Source organism: Cricetulus griseus, chromosome 4, assembly GCF_003668045.3.
Source record: "Cricetulus griseus strain 17A/GY chromosome 4, alternate assembly CriGri-PICRH-1.0, whole genome shotgun sequence".
NCBI lineage: Eukaryota > Metazoa > Chordata > Mammalia > Rodentia > Cricetidae > Cricetulus > Cricetulus griseus.
Genome location: NC_048597.1, coordinates 94,685,213 through 94,703,077, shown reverse-complemented (window position 1 = coordinate 94,703,077; position 17,865 = coordinate 94,685,213). Strand labels below are relative to the sequence as shown.

At 50.2% G+C, this 17,865-nt stretch overlaps 1 protein-coding gene across 1 annotated transcript; it reads left to right on the top strand.

Annotated features, from left to right (window-relative positions):
• The first annotated feature begins 140 nt into the window (after positions 1 to 140).
• On the top strand, positions 141 to 8,872 carry Acads (acyl-CoA dehydrogenase short chain). Its single transcript, XM_027416034.2, has 11 exons — positions 141 to 840; positions 2,114 to 2,265; positions 3,791 to 3,954; positions 5,922 to 6,071; positions 6,224 to 6,335; positions 6,717 to 6,868; positions 7,117 to 7,287; positions 7,367 to 7,504; positions 7,683 to 7,778; positions 7,969 to 8,025; positions 8,148 to 8,872. Exons 2-11 carry the CDS (start codon positions 2,220 to 2,222, stop codon positions 8,298 to 8,300), a joined length of 1,239 nt encoding a protein of 412 aa, XP_027271835.1. The 5' UTR covers positions 141 to 840; positions 2,114 to 2,219; the 3' UTR covers positions 8,301 to 8,872.
• Positions 8,873 to 17,865: the final 8,993 nt, after the last annotated feature.

Below are 17,865 nucleotides of genomic sequence, written 5' to 3'. Positions count from 1 at the left end.
TGCCTGAGGATAGAGAAAGCAAAGCCATCCACAAGCCACAGAGCCAAGCAGTGGTAATACACACCTTTAATCCCAGGACTCAGGAGACAGGCAGATGGATCTCTGTTAGTTCAAGGCCACACTGAGCTACACAAAATTGATTCAGCTCTAAAGAAAAACAGCTCACACAAAGGTGATCTCAGCACTTGGGATCACAGGCCTTTAGTCCTAGATTTGAGAGGTATTAGAAGAAGAAGCAAAGTCAGTATTACAAATTTATTCTGCAGCCACGCTGAGGACAGGACAGCCCTTTCAGCCAGAGGTAAGGTAGTGTCTGGCTACTTTGCTTGTCGGATCTTCTTCAGCTTGAAGCTTGAACCCCAGTATCTGCTTCTGGGTTTTATTTGTGTTACATACTGGCACCCAACGTTAAAGTACAAATTCATGGAAAAGGCCACTTTGAAGCCACTGGCCCAGGCCCAGGCCCAGGCCTGAGTTGCTGGCGGGGCTCCTGCTGGAGTCCTTGCCCTACTGGCGAGGTTTTCTTTTGTTGTTTCCCCAAATCTTTGAGCAAGTTTGAGATTTTCCTGTTGTTGCCTTTCTAAACCATTTTCAGCTGCCACTGGAACTTGGGAGGCTTTGCCTTCAGGTCAATCCTGCCACATGTGTTTCTTCCTAACAATCCTATGTGCTTTTTTTCTTTTTTTTTTGGATGCCCCTCCCCCCTATTTCCCAAGTAGGTTGTGGACTTTCCCTACAGCCCCTCTCCTTGTGATGACACACTCATCTCATGGCCACAAGCTAGTCCTCCAACTCAGAGGGGCTACACCTCATAGTTCACTGACACTGTCCGCAGACATGGTAAGACTTGGGAATTTTTTTTTAAGATTTTATTTATTATGTATACAACATTCTGCTTCCATGTATATCTGAACATCAGAAGAGGGCACCAGATCTCATAATGGATGGTTGTGAGCCACCATGTGGTTGCTGGGAATTGAACTCAAGACCTCTGGAAGAGCAGTCAGCACTCTTAACCTCTGAGCCATCTCTCCAGCCCTAAGGGAATTCTTAAAGGAAGAGATTAGTTAAAAATGTTTTTCCCCCACATTAAAAAGTGGGAAACATGGGCACTAGAGAGATGGCTCAGTGGTTAAGAACACTGGTGGCTCTTTCAGAGGACCCAAGTTCAATTCCCAGCACCCAAATGGCGGCTCACAACTGTCTTGAGAGTCCAGTTCCAGGGGAATCAGGAGGGTCAGGCATACTTGTTGCCATTCCTAGGTTGATGGGCTTGGACTATATAAGAAAGGCAACCACATGCAATGGGCCTAACACTGAGCCCTCCAGACCTCTTTGGAAACCACAAGACTAGTGGGAGAAATAAAAAGTAAAAAAAAAAAAAAAAATTCCTAGGGCCAACGAGTAGATGTAGAGGAGTTGGAGGAGGCCTTTAATCCCAGAGGAGGAAGGATGCTGGCAGGGAAGCCTCGGTGAGGTGGCCTTTATGAAGGACGTTCAGGCAGAAGGGGAAAAGCTGCCTGCCTTGTGTGACTGGAGCAAAGATGGTCAGGGAGTCAGGGATTATGCTACCAGGATGCAGAAGCAGGTGGGCAGAGGTGGGGACTAGCTATTTTCTTCTCTCCCTAATACTGGCACCCAGTACCTTATGCCTCTTAGGCAAGGGCACTACCATTGAGCTGTAGTCCCCAGATACCACAAAGTTGCCCAAGCTGGCGGTGAATTTACTTTGGAACACAGGGAGGCTTGGGACTCGAAATCCTCCAGCCTCAACCGAGGATTAATAGCTTGTTTTTATTTTATTTTTATTTTATGTACATTGGTGTTTTGCCATGGGTGTCGTGTCCCCTGCAACTGGAATTACAGACAGCTGTGAGCTGCCATATGGGTTGCTGGGAATTGAATCAAGGACCCCTGGAAGAGCATCCAGTGTTCTTAACCGCTGAGCCATCTCTCCAGCCCCTTGCGTTTGTTTTTTATGCCTCTGCGTTGAAAGCAGCCTTACTAAAGATGAGGGTTGGAAAAGGAGCTTTTGCACTTTGATAAAGGAGTTTTGACAGACTTTTTTCACTCCGGATTGGCGGGAGTTAACATCCCGCTGTCTCGTCCCTAGGGCGCAAGCGCGTGTCGAGCCCCGCCTCTAAGGCAGATAGGCGGGACCCAGGCCCCGCCCCTGCGGTCGGAGCAATTGCACTGCTGAGGTCCGGAGGTCTGCGCCCATGGCCGCCGCGCTGCTCGCCCGGGCCGGTGGCCCGCTCCGCCGAGGTGAGTGCGCTCGAGCTGCGCCCGCGGAGCCCCAGGGCTTCGCACGGTGGAGATGCTGGCGGCGGGTCCTGCCGCGGGCGGACGAGCGGGAGTTACCCCTGGCTGAGCGCGCCCTTTGCCCTAGTTCGGTGGCCTCTGGCGCGTGCCGGGCCCCAGGCTTTGCGGGGACCCTGGCTACTGCTCGGTTCCCTTCCTGTACGAATCCCATCGCCAGCTCCTGTCTGCACCGCCGCATCCACACCTTTGCACCACCCCATTTAAGCTCCAGCCGAGGTCCTGGGTGAGTTGGTCCTCTATTTCGAGGCCTGGCATTGATCTCCGACCTGTGACCTTGGACTCGACTCTCAGCATCAATTGGTCCAAGTGTGAACTGTTAATCGCCCTAGGAGTTGTCTTAAATCACAGGATACCTATAAAATCAGAGCGGTTGGCATCTAACGGGTGTTCCCATAACGATAGCCTTTATTTATTTGTTTATTTTTTATGGCTTTTTTTTTTTTTGAGACAGGTTTCTCTGTAGCTTTTTTTTTTTTGGGGGGGGTGTAGGTTCCGAGACAGGGTTTCTCTGTAGCTTTGGAGACTGTCTTAGAACTCACTCTTTAGACCAGGCTGGCCTCGAACTCACAGAGATCCACCTGCCTCTGCCTCCCGAGTGCTGGGATTCAAAGCCTGCGCCACCCCCGCCCCGCACCTTTAGTAATTTGTAATACTGTTTTGTCTTATTTGTAGCAAACCTGAATCAGATCCACAGTAATAATCGGACCTGTGCTAAATATCAGCCATTAGTACTTCTTTAATTCCCCCACTCCTGGTAGCTTCCTGCTGTCGATTTCCACACTTTATAGAACTCCAGTCCAGTGAAACTTAAAACCCCTTTCCAAGGTGTTGCAATTGGGATTATATCGAGGATGCAGTGTTTAGCCAGAAGTTAAGCATTGGGTTAGCCTGGGCTTTTCAGTAACAACCTTACTGACGTATCAATAAAGTTTTTTTTTTTTTCTTTGAGAAGAGGGTAGGGACCCGGGAGTAGTGCTCTATTTTTTTCATAACAGTTTATTTTATGTGTACAAGTGTTTTGCTTGCATGTAAGTGTGCCCCATACAAGTGTTCCCAGAGGCCACATGAGCGTATCAGACAATTGTAAGCCACCCCATGGGTGGTGGGAACTGCACTAGCTCCTCTGGAAGAGCAGCAAGTACTCTTAATTGCTGAGCCATCTCTCCAGCCCCTGAGATGGAATCTTGATATATTGCCTAGGCTAGCCTGAACTCCAGGCTTAACCCACGCAATACCTCAGCATTTGCTGCTTTTGCAGAGGACCTGAGTTTAGATCCCAGCACCCATGTTGGGCCTCTCACGGCTGCCTGTAACTCCAGGCCCCTGGGATCTGATGCCTTCTCCTGGCCTCCATGGCCACCTACAGGCTTGTGCACAAACATAAGTACAGATACACGGGTAATGTAAAAAGAAATAACTCTTAAGATCCCTTGCACTGCCCTTCCTCGCTCTTGCTCCTCTCTGGTAGCTCTCCAGCCTCAAGACTGGCGCAGGTTACACACTGTTTACCAGTCTGTGGAACTGCCAGAGACACATCAGATGTTGCGTCAGACGTGCCGTGACTTTGCTGAGAAGGAGCTGGTCCCCATTGCAGCCCAGCTGGACAAGGAGCATCTCTTCCCCACAGCTCAGGTGAGCACAGCAGTCTCAGCCACCTGCCCTTGGAAGGGCAGGAAGCTCAGTACATGCTCAGAAGGTTTTAAAAGATTTATTAATTTAATGCCTATGTGTGTGCCTGCTTTTCTGCCTGTGTATCATGTGCATGTAATGCTTGTCAAGGCCAGAAGATGGCGTCATATCCCCTGAAACTGGAGTTAGCAGGCAGTTTAAGCTACCATGTGGGTCCTGGGAATTGAACCCTGGCCCTCTGCAAGAGCAGCAAATGCAGCTGGGCGGTGGTGTCGCATGCCTTTAGTCCCAGCGCTGGGAGGCAGAAGCCAACGTGGTCTACAGAGGGAGTTCCAGGACGGCCAGGGATGCACAGAAAAACAAAACAAAAGGAGAGGGGGGAGCAAAAGCAATTGATTTGGTGACTCCACAGCCACTAAGCAAGCACCCAGTTCAGGTGGCACAGATGTTGTCCCACCCTGAGCCACCCCATGACTTCCTCCTCCTGGTTTTACTCCTGCCATGTGTGCAAGCGTGTCAATCTCAGGACCATCCCCAGGGTAAAGCCTGTCTGTGACCAGTGACACCTGGCGACATGTCCAACACAACTGGGTGCCTTTGTTCACCCACAGACACGCACAGGAACACTCATATCAGCTCAACTGGAAATAGGCCAAAAAATCCACCTGGAGTAGAATGGGGAAAGTCGGGCTGGGAGTGGTGGGGCACACCCTTAATCCCAGAGAAGCCTAGAGCTCAGGAGGCTGACCAGCATCTCTGTGAGTTTGAGGACTGCCTGGTCTACAGGCTGAGTTCCCGGCCACCAGGACTGTAGAGTGACTGAAGCCCAGGGCTTGGAGATTCCTCAGCTTTTTGCTGAGGAATGGTTTTATTTCCCAGCATAATACTGGCAGGTTTACCAAGGGGCTGAGGAGCTGCTGTGAGGAAAGTGGGCAAGACTTGGGGGCGGGGTGAGTTTCTGCCTTGTTGGCTGTTTCACAACCAAATTGGACTTCAGTCTTTTTATGTCTAAACTAACAAAGGAAAGAAATATGAGTTTACAATGCCAGTGTTTACAGCTTCAGTTCTTAACCTTGAAATGGTAAGTTTGTTTGGGGGTGGGGTGGGGTGTTAGGTTTAGAGTCCTGGGCCTTGCAGGTGCCCAGTGACTGAAAAAAAGAAAAAGGAGAGAAAAGGACACGGCTTCCCCAGGTACGGTGGAGGAGTAAGGTTATTGTAGATGTGTGGGAGAGCATAGTCAGAGGCAGGGACATCTAAGAGTCAGAGTGGACATGACCAGGCTGAGCTGGGCCATGTGGGGAAAGAGAGAAGGGAGCAGGTGCAGTAGCCAGGAAGCCAAAGGCACAAAAAAGAGCAGGAAACCAAAATGTCTGGATTATTATATGGGGGAGAGCCTCTTTGGGAAAGGCTGCCCTGTCCCTGCGATGCAGAGTTCAGTGTAGAGGGCAGAGTATGCGAACCATACCCTGTAACAGGTAGGGACTGAGGGATGCTGGGAGAACCTGGTGGCCTGGTCCAGCTTAAATACGTTCAATAGGCACCTGAGCCATTGTCCCGGGTTTCAGCAGGTGTAAGCCGGGAGGATACAATTGTTCAAGCAGGGTAAAGAGTGAAATGGCACACGCAAAGGTCCTGTGGAGTTATCATGCTTACACGAGTGTAGGGGACTGAAGAAAAGTCAGTGTGGCATATTGCTTTCTGCTCCTTACCCCAAATCCTTCAGTGGGCACCCTCTACCTGTTCCCTGCTGCAGCTGTGGGCAGAGATAGAGGCATTGCAAAGTGTGGAGGCTGCATGGCTGGAATGACTGGTGCTGTCATGGGAACCTCTGCTGGGGGTATGCAATCACTGTGTGAATGTTAGTGTCCGTGGCCTGAGCGTGTAGGCTCCGGCTCAGGATGGAGGGTTGGAATTGGGGAGAATAGGCTCAAAGCAGCTGCCACTGATGAGACTTCTCTTCCTGGGGCCAGGTGAAGAAGATGGGTGAGCTTGGGCTGCTGGCCATGGATGTCCCGGAGGAGTTCAGCGGTGCGGGCCTGGATTACCTGGCTTACTCCATTGCCCTAGAGGAGATCAGCCGTGGCTGCGCCTCCACTGGAGTTATCATGAGTGTCAACAATGTGAGCCTTCCTGGGTCCTGGGCACAGTTGGAGAAACTGCCTGGGTTATGTATGGATCCTTGTAGACAGACACCCGTGACTTTAGTCCCCTGGGAGGGTGTCTGGAGATAGTGAGTCTTGGGGCTGCCTCCAACTCTCCGCTCTCCTCCCAGTCTCTCTACTTGGGGCCCATCCTGAAGTTTGGATCCCCAGAGCAGAAGCAGCGGTGGATCACCCCTTTCACTAGTGGCGACAAAATCGGCTGCTTTGCCCTGAGTGAGCCAGGTACTGCTTGTGCAGGGTCCCCTGTCTCCTCACGTCAGAATCGGGGTGACAGATGTCCCCAGAGGGGGAGGCAGCCCTGGGATCTGCTGTTCCTGGAGTCCTGTACCACTGGAGGGGCCTCAGGGTTGGGTATTGGTGGACTGCAGCTGCCTGGACACACTAGGAGGCACGTGCCCACTTGGGGCAAAGTTTGGCTTGACTATGTCCCATGCCTGTTCTGATCCCTGTGTCCTCGTGGATGAGTCTCTAAAGGGTTGGGAGCCAGGTCCGAGCTGTGGAGCCCAAGTCACATGGTCTTTGTGCTTGACGGCAGGGCCCCTAGTTGGAAGTCCTGTGCTTGAGGGGTGTGTGTGTTGGATCCTGAGTCTGTGTTCGTGGCAGGGAATGGCAGTGACGCGGGGGCTGCTTCCACCACGGCCCGGGAAGAGGGTGACTCGTGGGTCCTTAATGGCACCAAAGCCTGGATCACCAACTCCTGGGAGGCTTCGGCCACGGTGGTGTTTGCCAGCACAGACCGGTCCCTGAAGAACAAGGTGGGAGCCCAGAATGGGCCAGCACAGCCCTGGAATGGTCCTTGCAATTTCTAGGCCAGAACTTTGTTGGCCCTGCTGGCGGTGTTGTACTCGGCTGAGATGAGGCCTTCCTTTCTCCAGTAGAGTTGACACTCCTCAAAGCCAGTAGAGGGCACCGGGGATGGGGTGGGGCAGGCTTGAGCTCAGGTGTCTGTGTGGGGTTCTAGCAGCAGTTCTGGGGAGTCACCCTAACTTTTGGGACCTTACAGGGTATTAGTGCCTTCCTGGTTCCCATGCCAACACCTGGGCTCACACTGGGCAAGAAGGAAGATAAGCTGGGCATCCGGGCCTCATCCACAGCTAACCTCATCTTTGAGGACTGTCGCATCCCCAAGGAGAACCTGCTGGGGGAGCCAGGGATGGGCTTCAAGATAGCCATGGTGAGCCTGGCAGCAGAGCAGCACCCTGGGACCAAGCCCTGGGCCCAGCCTGCAGCTACTGACTGGGCGGTCCCCACAGCAAACCCTGGACATGGGCCGAATTGGCATCGCCTCCCAGGCGCTGGGCATTGCCCAGGCCTCCCTCGATTGTGCTGTGAAATATGCTGAGAACCGCATTGCCTTTGGAGCACCCCTTACCAAGCTCCAAAACATCCAGGTAGGGCTTGGAAGGTGGTATTTCGGGGCTGGGCCTGGGCTGAGGGAGGAAAGCCTTGCTCTTTGACTTGCACAGCCTGTCACCTCACCCTACCACTCTCACCCCTAACACTCCCACGCCCATCCCTGACTGTTGGGAGGGGGATCACCGGCTGATGGGTGGGGCTCCATCGTTGCAGTTCAAGCTGGCAGACATGGCTGTGGCCCTGGAGAGTGCCCGTTTGCTGACCTGGCGTGCTGCCATGCTGAAGGACAATAAGAAGCCATTCAGCAAGGTGTCTGTGGGGAGGGGCTCCCAAGGCACACCCTGAAGTGGGGGAAGGGCGCACCACCGGGCCTTTGAAGAAGTCAGATGTAGGCCTGCGGGTCTGTTGTGCTAAGGGGGTGGGCTGTACTGTCAAAGAAGGTCTTGAGCAGGGGGTCTCTGAAAGTGAAGGTGTTGACTCTGCCATTCTTGGTGGGTAGGAGTCGGCCATGGCCAAGCTGGCTGCATCTGAGGCTGCAACCGCCATTAGCCATCAGGTGAGCCCTGAACCCATGGGTGTGGCCCTTTCCCCAGCTGCTCCCCTGTGACAACACCAAGCCCCTGCCCTGCCTTTCCCCAGTGTGGGGGACTTCCTCCTAGTGCCTGTTTTCCCTCTTAGGCCATCCAGATCCTGGGTGGCATGGGGTACGTGACAGAGATGCCAGCTGAGCGCTACTACCGAGATGCCCGCATCACGGAGATCTATGAAGGTACCAGTGAAATCCAGAGACTGGTGATTGCCGGGCATGTGCTCCGGAGCTACCGGAGCTGAGCCCTTCTGGGGGGCTTGCCTGCCTGCGGCCTGAGGCAAAGGGCAGAGTCTCATGGCTTAACTCTGAGGTCTGGTCAGACCATGAAGGGACCTACCTCATTCTGTCCCTTAAGACTCTCACTGTACCCTCCCAGTCAGACTGGGGGATGCCTGTCTCAGGGAGAGGAAAGGCCAGCTGCTGTGACCTGTGACCAAGAAGAAATGAGTTGTCAGCTTAGAGCTGGGCTTGGCTACTTTTTTTTTTACAACCCACCAACAGTGCCTTTCTTCATCTGAGTGGCCCACCGCAGGCAGGGCCATGGAGGGCTAAACAACTCCCAGTGCTGTCCCCATGAGCCTGGCTTCGGGAGCCAGAACACAAGGGATAGGGCAGGGGTCAGGGGGAGGAGAGGAGGGGGTGGCCCAAATGAGCAAGCCTTGGTGGCAGGAATTTCAGTGTTTGAGTCCCCAGAGTCATCTTGGGATGGCTGGGGGCTGTGTCATGGGGCCCTCTCCAGAGGTCAAATAGAATGCAGGTGTGTGTTGTGCTGGGCAGCTGTAGACTGTGGCCAATAAAGCACCTGTGTCCTGACCCTCCTGTGTCTGTCTTCCCTGGGTCTGCTGGCCACAGCCCTCACCCTACAATATGTCTGTGTGGTGTGGGAAAGTGTGGTCTGTCGCCTGGCTGAGTGGACGAGTGGCCAGCAGGGAGACCGCCAGGGTCTTGGGCTGGAGGGTATCTAAGTCCCGGTGTCCCACAGAGCAGCTGGGCAGGGGAGAGGGGACAGGAGCTGTTGTATGGGGACTGCTGTGCGCTGTGCTGACCTTATGTGACGATGTGAGCTTCACCTGGAAGTTTAGGGTCTGACTGCCAAAGCAGGTGGGCTCCCAGGGTGGGGGTGGGGGCCGGGCAGCTCCACTGCCTTCCTGGGGAAGGAGGCACACCTGTCTTTCAGGACAGAAGGAGGCCTGTGCAGCATGCGGAAGTCAATATTTCTCCCTTTCCTCCTGGTTCCAGGTGAGCACAGGAGGGTTTTCTCTCCCCACTGTCTCTAGGATCCCTGAATCTTATACTGCTGTGTGTGCAAATGCAAGTCAGACTTGTAGAGAGCAGAGTGGGATATGGGTCCAGATTACCTTGTCCTACCTCCAGGGCAGGTGGCTGCCACTCTGAGTCACACCCTCAGGTGGGGACCGAGTGAGCCCAGAACAGTGGGCTCCATGGCCTTTCTGTTGTGCAAGGTGTGTGGCCAGGAGCACAACAAGGAGCCCCTGACTGGGACCCATTTGTCACTCTGCTGCAACTAAGGGTTGCCCTAGCCATGAGCTGTGCCCAGCAAGAGCTGGCCAGTATGGATTTCTACATCTCAGGACCCAGTCTCGGGGCGCAGGGTAGCTCAGGAGGCCGTGGGTTGTCCTTTTCAGTGAAGTAACTCTGGCATTGAGCCAAGCTCTGGTGTGCACACTGGAATGTTGCAAAGGGGCTGCCCTGAGTTCACAGTCTGTCACTCTCCTAGGTGGATGGCAGCAGCGTGGCTTCAAGGACATGGCCTGTTTGCTTACTTAGAGCTTGAGTTTTTTTTGTTTGTTTGTTTTTCTTTTTTTTGAGACAGGGTTTCCCTGTGTAGCTTTGTAGACCAGGCTGGTCTCGAAGTCACAGAGATCTGCCTGCCTCTGCCTCCCGAGAGAACTTGAGTTCTGAAAACTCTCCTCTTGGGTACATTTGAACTGAACTGCTGTGCAGCTGACTGTAAACACGCTGGTCCTTTACTTGTGTTCCCCAGCAGGTGTGCCTCCTGAGGACGGTTGCATGATGGGAAACTTGATTTTCCTGAGTTGGGAAACTCAGCCTCCCAGAGGCTGGGGCTCCGTTCAGATCAGGCAGTTTTCTTAGTGTTGCATGGTGCTGCTTGCCTGGGACCAAGTACTGAATCTGGCTTCAAGGTCCCATGGGACAGCACATCAGCCTGTGGTTGGCTTTTGTGATTTTGATCTTGTTGAAGTGTCCAGGCTGGTGGCTTAGTGGACTATCCCTTAGTGTTGACCAGTTTGATTTTGACCTGATTCAACTCAGGTGTGGCATTAGTAACACCTGATTGAAGTCCGGTGTGACTGTAGCGCCTCCTCCCGAGTTTCATCCGTTAGTTTTATTAATTATATTCATCGTTCCAAAGAGCCAACTGTTGGCTTTATTGATCGACACCATCAGTATTGTGTTTTAAAACTGTTTGGGGGGTGGTGGTTGAGAGAACTGGCTGCTCTTCCAGAGGACCTGAGTTTGGTTCCCAGCACCCACATTTGGCTGCTCACAACTGTGGTAACTCCAGCTCCAGGAATCCATCACTTCCAGAGTCGTCTTGGGCACCAGCACTCATGCGACACACACAACTAAAAATACATTTTTTTAGAAGTGTAATTTTACTATTTTAACAATTTCAATGGCCATTAAGGACACTGGCAGTGTTTGGTAGCCAATTATTCCAAAAAGGAAATTCCATGCCCATTCTCACTGACGTCACCTTAATTGCATTGTAGCCTCAGAACATCTGTAGTGTTTACATCTGCTGAAACTTCTTAGGGTTTTTCACCCCCTTTTTATGAGACAGGTTCTCATTATGTAGACCAGGCTGGTCTGCCTCCCTGGGATTCAGAGGGAGGGGGGCTAGAGAGAGAGACTGGGGGGGGGAGAGATGGGGGGAGAGAAAGACGGGAAGAAATGAGAGGTAGCGGGGAGAGAGAAGGTACAGGATCCCATGCCTCTGGCTAACGCTTAAGTGCACTGACTCAGAGTACCCCCATCTCCCTCACACAATCTGTTTCTGTCCCTGTCTCTCACACACAATTAAAAGTAAAATGAGTTATAACCATCAAGGGTCATACTTGGCTTGAGACAAGGTCTAGTTCTAACCCAGTCTGGTTTGAACTCATGGTTATCCTCCTGTCTCAGTTTTCCAAGGGCTGAGATCACAGGTGTGAACCATCACTCTGGCTCATCTCCTCTCCTTCTCCCTCTCCTTCTCCCTCTCTGTGAAGAGTTATGTTTGACCCAAAATTTCCTTGTGTCTTTATGTTTTGGCCACAGGGTTTCATGTATCCCAGGTTGGCCTCAAACTCACTGTGTAGCTGAAGATAGCCTTGAACTTGTGATGCAATGAGTCTGAGACCTGAAGTGGTCTTGAGGCACAGGAAGTGATTCTTGTAGAGCATTTGCTTGGCATGCACAGAGCTCTGGGTTCCATTCCATGTCACATCAAAGTGGTTGTGGTGAGCCGGGCCCTGGTGGCGCACTCCTTTAATCCCAGCACTCGGGAGGCAGAGTCAGGTGGATTTCTTTGAGTTCAAGGCCAGCCTGGTCTACAGAGTGAGTTCCAGGGCTGCCAGGGCTACAAAACAAAAGAGCTCATGGTGGAGAAATCTCAACACTTGGGAGGTAGAGGATTAAGAGTTATGTTCTGTTTCTCAACAGCAACCTTTCATGTGCTCATCTCTGTATCGTACATGGTGTTTATTTTAAGCTTTTCAGGCACATGGTTTTGTCCCAGCTGCAGATCATTAGGTGAGCTCAGCTGTGAATCTAGATAGAGGCAGCTGGACTAGGAGGCGTTAGCCAGGGTCAGGGTCCTCGTGCTTCCTCTGCATTGGTGGCTGAACTGAAGCGGCTCCAGGCTCTTTTGAAATGAACCGCTATTTCTTCTTTATTTACTTTTCTTTTTTTTCTTTTCTCTCCCTCCCTCCCTTCTTTCTTTTTTTGAGATAGGGTTTCTTTGTGTAGTTTCTTTTGTAGACCAGGCTGGCCTTGAACTCACAGAGATTCACCTGCCTCTGCATCCCAAGTGCTGGGACTAAAGGCGTGCGCCACCAACGCCCAGTGTATTTTTATTTCTTCCACGGGGCTGTAGGAAGCTCTGGATCATGGTGTGGACCCTTGTGACATGGGTGACCCACAGAACTCTTGAGGGTTTCCCACCAGCGTGCTTCACTCTCCCGGAATGCTGAATAGAACAGAGAGCAGAGTGAACGGGGCTGCCGGACTTTATCTGAAATTCTGCAGGGGCTGATGGAAATCCATCAGCTGCAGACACATGGAATTTTCAGGAAAATGGATGATACAGGGGTGAAGCCATGAACATCAAGGACTGGAGGATTGACTTCCCAACCTAGGGACCTAGAGTTCTCGAAGCTGTATTCCAGAGTCAGTTGGAATCATGTTTCTTCATCCCCTTCTCTTCCCTCCTAATGTCTTTGCCCCACCCGCTCCAGCCCTGTCCCACCCAAATGCAGCATTTGGTTGTCTTTTAACTTCACAGTCCCTGGGGTGGGTGGAATTCGGCCCTTGGGTGGGTTGTACCTACAGTCAGACTCATACCTGCTTTAGGTGGTATAAATGGTGAGATTTGAGACCCTTGAACCAGCCAGCTGTTGATTTTTTTTTTTACATTGGTCTTAGGTTTTCATTGCTGTGAAGAGACACAATGACTATTGTAACTTTTTTTTAAAAGATTTATTATGTATACAGTGTTTTGCCTGCATTTACACCTGCAGGCCAGAAGAGGGCATAATATCTCATTACAGATGGTTGTGAGCCACCATATGGTTGCTGGGAATTGAACTCAGGACCTCTGGAAGAGCAGCCAGGGCTTTTAACCTCTGAGCCATCTAATCCAGCCCTCATGGCAACTCTTACAAAGAAAACATTTAATTGAGGTGACTCCCTTACAATTTCAGAGGTTCAGCTTGTTACCATGACAAGGGAGCATGGCAGCCTGCAGGCATATGTGGGGCTGGAGCTTCGAGTGCTGTATCTGGAAAGCAACAGGAAGTCGACTGACCCTGGCCATAGGAAACCCAAATCCCACCCCCATAGTGACACACTTCCTCTAACAAGGCCATAGCCACTACCACAAAGCCACACCTAATACAGTGCCACCATTAGAGATTATGGGGGCCAATTACTTTCAAATCACCACACCATTATAATTTATTCATCGTGCAAGTGTGTATGTGTGCATGCATGTGTGCTTATGTGTATATATCTGTGTATATGTTTGCATGTGTGTACGTTCATATGTGTGTGCATGTGTGTGAATTTATGTGTGTTTGTGTGTATGTGCATGTGTGTAAATGTATGTATTTGTGTGTATGTGAATGTGTATTTGCATGTATGTGTGCATGTGTGTGAATGTGTGTATGTGTATGTGTGCATGTGTGTGAATGTATGTGTGTATGTGTGCATGTGTGTGAATGTATGTATTTGTGTGCATGTGTGTAAATGTATGTGTATTTGTGTGTGTGTGAATGTGTGTATTTGTGTGTATGTGTGAATGTGTGTGAATGTGTGTATTTGTGTGTATGTGCATGTGTGTGAATGTATGTGTGTATTTGTGTGTATGTGAATGTGTATTTGTGTGTGTGTGAATGTGTATTTGTGTGTGTGTGAATGTGTGTATTTGCATGTATGTGTGCATGTGTGTGAATGTGTGTATGTGTGCATGTGTGTGAATGTGTATTTGTGCATGTGTGTGAATGTTATGTGTGTATGTGTGCATGTGTCTGAATGTATTTGTTTGCATGTGTGTAAATGTATGTGTATTTGTGTGTATGTGTGTGAATGTGTGTGTGTGAATGTGTGTTGAATGTATGTATATGTATTTTTGTGAATATACGTGCTATGTGTGTACATTCGTGTGTATGTTTGCATATGTGTATGAATGTGTGTGTGTGTGTGTGTGTACATTGGGAAGACAAAGGACAACTTTCTGGAGTCTGCTCTCATGTTCCACCAAGTGGGTCTCGGGTAGGACATAAATCCTCAGTTGCCTTTTACTGCTAAACCATCTTTCCATGGTTTTCCAACCTCATCATGCTCATGGTTTCCTAAAATATGGACTATGTTTATAATTGTCCTTTAAACAAACACACTGTGTTGGGAGCCAAATCTTGGGGTTTGGCATGAGATCCTAAGTCATGCTTCACAGGCTGCTCTGCCGACTATATAAGCAAGCCTGAGCAAAAAGTAAAGTTTGCCACTTGATCAGAATCCTGACTTGTGGTCGTTCTTTCTGCGTCTCTTGTCCCCATTCCCTATCCCTGACTCTTGCCCCAGGTTGATGTCCTGCAGGTTGGGACAACACCTTTTTTTTGTTTTGTTTTGTTTTTTTGTTTTCCTCGAGACAGGATTTCTCTGTGGCTTTGGAGGCTGTCCTGGAACTAGCTCTTGTAGACCAAGCTGGCCTCAAACTCACAGAGATCCTCCTGCCTCTGCCTCCCGAGTGCTGGGATTAAAGGTGTGCACCACCAACGCCTGGCTTAAACACACTACTTGACTGTCTCTATCGCTGAACATCTCTGGGGTTGGTTTCTTTTCCTTTGGGGTCATGAATTACTGTTTCTGCACATACCCATTGATTTTATTTTTTTTATTTTTCTTTTATTATTTTTTTGGTTTTTTGAGACAGGGTTTCTCTGTGTAGCTTTGGAGCCTCTCCTGGCACTCGCTCTGGAGACCAGGCTGGTCTCCAACTCACAGAGATCTGTCTGCCTCTGCCTCCTGAGTGCTGGGGTTAAAGGCGTGCGTCACCAACACCTGGCCCATTGATTTTTTTTTCTTTTTACTTTTAAAAAAAGATTGTATTATGTATACAGTCTTCTGCCTGCATGCAGATCTCATTCAAGGCATGGTTGCTGGGTATTGAACTCAGGACCTCTGAAGAACAGTCAGTGCTCTCAACCGCTGAGCCATCTCTCCAGCCCGATTTTTTTTTTTAAACTGGACAACAGTCATTGAAATTTGTATTGTGGGCTATTTTATATTGTCTAGGTTTCGTTTTCTTTTTTGCCCTTTCAGAAATGGTCTCTCTATATTGCCCTGGCTGTCCTAGACCTCTCTGTGTAGACCAGACTGGCCTCAAACTTACAGAGACCTCTGCTTCTGCCTTCCAAGTTCTGGGATAAAAGGTTTGCACCACTCCAGCCATCGTATTTTAAGTTTTAAATTGTGTGTGTGTGCAGGCATGTTCATGCCACAGCGTGGAGGTCAGAGGACAGCTTGCATTAGTTTTCTTCTCTGGAATCAGGGTGCCAGTCTGGGTGACATTCGCCTTTGCCCACCATGCACTTGCTGGCTGAGCTCATGGCTTCACCCACACTGGGCAGGTGCTTTGCCTCCTTAGTGGTGCAGACACTTTTTAGCTGGGTGCACCTGTGCCCTCTGGTGCTTGTTTTGCTGTCCTGAGATACAGGACTCCTGCTCAGGCGTGTCTTCCTTGTGGTGACACCTCAAAGTCTCACTGTCACACAGAAGTCTTTGGTCCTAAGCCAGGTGTAGTGGTGCATGCACGTGGCAGGCAGAGATGGGCAGCTCTCTGGGAGTTTTAAGCCAGCTTGGACTGCACAGTAAGTTCCGGGCTAGCCAGGGCTACACAGTGAGACCCTATCTTAAAAAATTTGCATACCTTTTATCCAAGCACTCCAGAGGCAGAGGCAGATGGATTTCTTGAGTTAGAGGCCACCCTGCTCTACAGAGCAAGTTCTAGGCCAGCCAGGGTCACATAGTAAGGACCGTATCTCAGAAAACAAAATGTCTTTGGTCCATTCTGAGTTGATTCCTGTACAGAGAGGGGTAAGGAGAGAGAGAGAGAGAGGGAGAGGGGGAGGGAGAGGGAGAGGGAGGGCTATAGATGATTCCCTTGAGACAGGGACTCTCACCAAAGCTGAAGCTAGGCTGGCAACCAGGAAGCCCCAGTGATCTTCCTGTCTGTGTCCCTACTCAGTGCTGTGATTCCAGGTGTGTGCTATGCTTAGCTTTTATATGGGTGCTGGGTCCTCATGCTTGTGTGGCAAGTGCTGAGCCGTCTGCTCTGCCTGCTGTTGCTTTCAAGTTTTCCAATTTTAGTTCCCACACTTACAAAGTCCTTAAGTGTGGCGTCCTTTCCCACCCCACCATTATCATATATGTGCACGTATGTGTCTCTCTATATGCTTGTCATGTGTAGCTTTTTTTTTTTTTTTTTGAGACAGGGATTCTCTGTGTAGCCCTCGCTGTCCTGGATCTCATTCTGTAGATCAGGCTAGCCTCCAAATCAGAGATCTCCGCTTCTGCTTTGCAAGTTCTGGGATTAAAGGTGTGTACCACCACTGCCCATCTAAATAGTATCTTACACACACACACACACACACACACACACACACACACACATATATATATACATTTTTTGAGATGGGATCTTGCCCTGTAGCTCAGGCTGGCCTTGAACCTGCAGTGATCCTCTTGCTTCAGTTTCCCAAGTATGAGGTGATTTTCTTTTTCATCTATCTGGGACTTTCTGGGTTTCTTGACCCATTTCCTAAGGCCACTGCAGTGTTGATGAAAATAGCAGTAAAACCAGCTGGCAAGACGTTGAGCCAAGGGCTTCTGGGCTGAGGCACGCAGGAAGGCGCAAGACAGGCCACACAGGCAGTGGGAGCTGCAGCCCCTGGGACACTTGGGAGTTCTCTGACTGTTGCTCACTCAATAGACACCCCAGGCAGTCAGGTGGTCAGCGGGGGCTGTGGCTCTGTAGTGTTGTGTCCTCCTCTTCATGTCTAAAGAAACTTAAAAACAAGAAACAATTTCAAACCGGGTCTCACTCTAGGTCATGGCTGGCCTGGAATTCACTATACAAACCATTCTGCCCCCCGAGTTAGTGTGAAATGGAAACTGAGCCATATTCTAGTGCGAGGCTTTGGAAACTAAGTCCCTTGCTGGGCCCTGGGAGTCACTCAAACACCAGGACTGGCCAATTTGGTTCTCTTGTTACTGTACTTGTTTTTTTAAGACAGGGTCTCACTATGTAGCTCTGGCTGTTCAGGAACTTACTATGTAGAGCAGGCTGGCCTCGAATTCACAGAGCTCTGTCTGCCTCTGCCCTCCAAGTGCTGGGAGTAAAGTGGTCCACTATGCCCAGTTAGAATTATTTATTCTGTGTTTTGCTTGCACACAAACCTCTCTCTGCATGATGTGCATGCAGTGCCTACAGAGGCCAGAAGAGGGCAGAAGATCCTTGGGTTACAAGCTGCCATGTGGGACTCAAACCTGGGTCCTCCGTAAGAGCAGCCAGTGCTTTTTTTTTCTTGTATATAGTGTTCTGTCTGCATGTATGCCTGCAGGCCAGAAGAGGGCACAAGATCTCATTATAGATGGTTGTGAGCCACCATGTGTTTGCTGGGAATTGAACTCAGGACCTGGATCTCTGGAAGAGAAGCCAGTGCTCTTAACCACTGAGCCATCTCTCCAGCCTCGTTGTTATATTTTTACAGACAGTTTCTACTTGTTCATTTATTCTGAGTGTATTTTCCTGTGAATCTTGGATAATAGCTACTTTAAAGTCTTGAATGTTGCATGTGGTGGCACACACCTTTAATCCCAGCACTCAGGTGGCAGGTGCAGGAGGATCTCTGAGTTTGAGGCTGTAGATGGGGTTTCTGTTTCACCTGGTCCTGCAGCAGTTTAGTTCCCAAATAAACACACTGAGGCTTATATTAATTATAAACTGTTTGACCGATGGCTCAGGTTTCTTACTGGCTAACTCTCTCTTACATAGATTTACTG

Excerpts from the sequence above, each read along its gene's own strand:
- Acads (XM_027416034.2), top strand. The coding sequence starts at position 2,220 with ATGGCCGCCGCGCTGCTCGCCCGGGCCGGTGGCCCGCTCCGCCGAG. Across the intron at positions 6,336-6,716 it reads CTTTGCCCTGAGTGAGCCAG|GGAATGGCAGTGACGCGGGG; the intron begins GTACTGCTTGTG and ends TGTTCGTGGCAG. Across the intron at positions 6,869-7,116 it reads ACCGGTCCCTGAAGAACAAG|GGTATTAGTGCCTTCCTGGT; the intron begins GTGGGAGCCCAG and ends GGGACCTTACAG.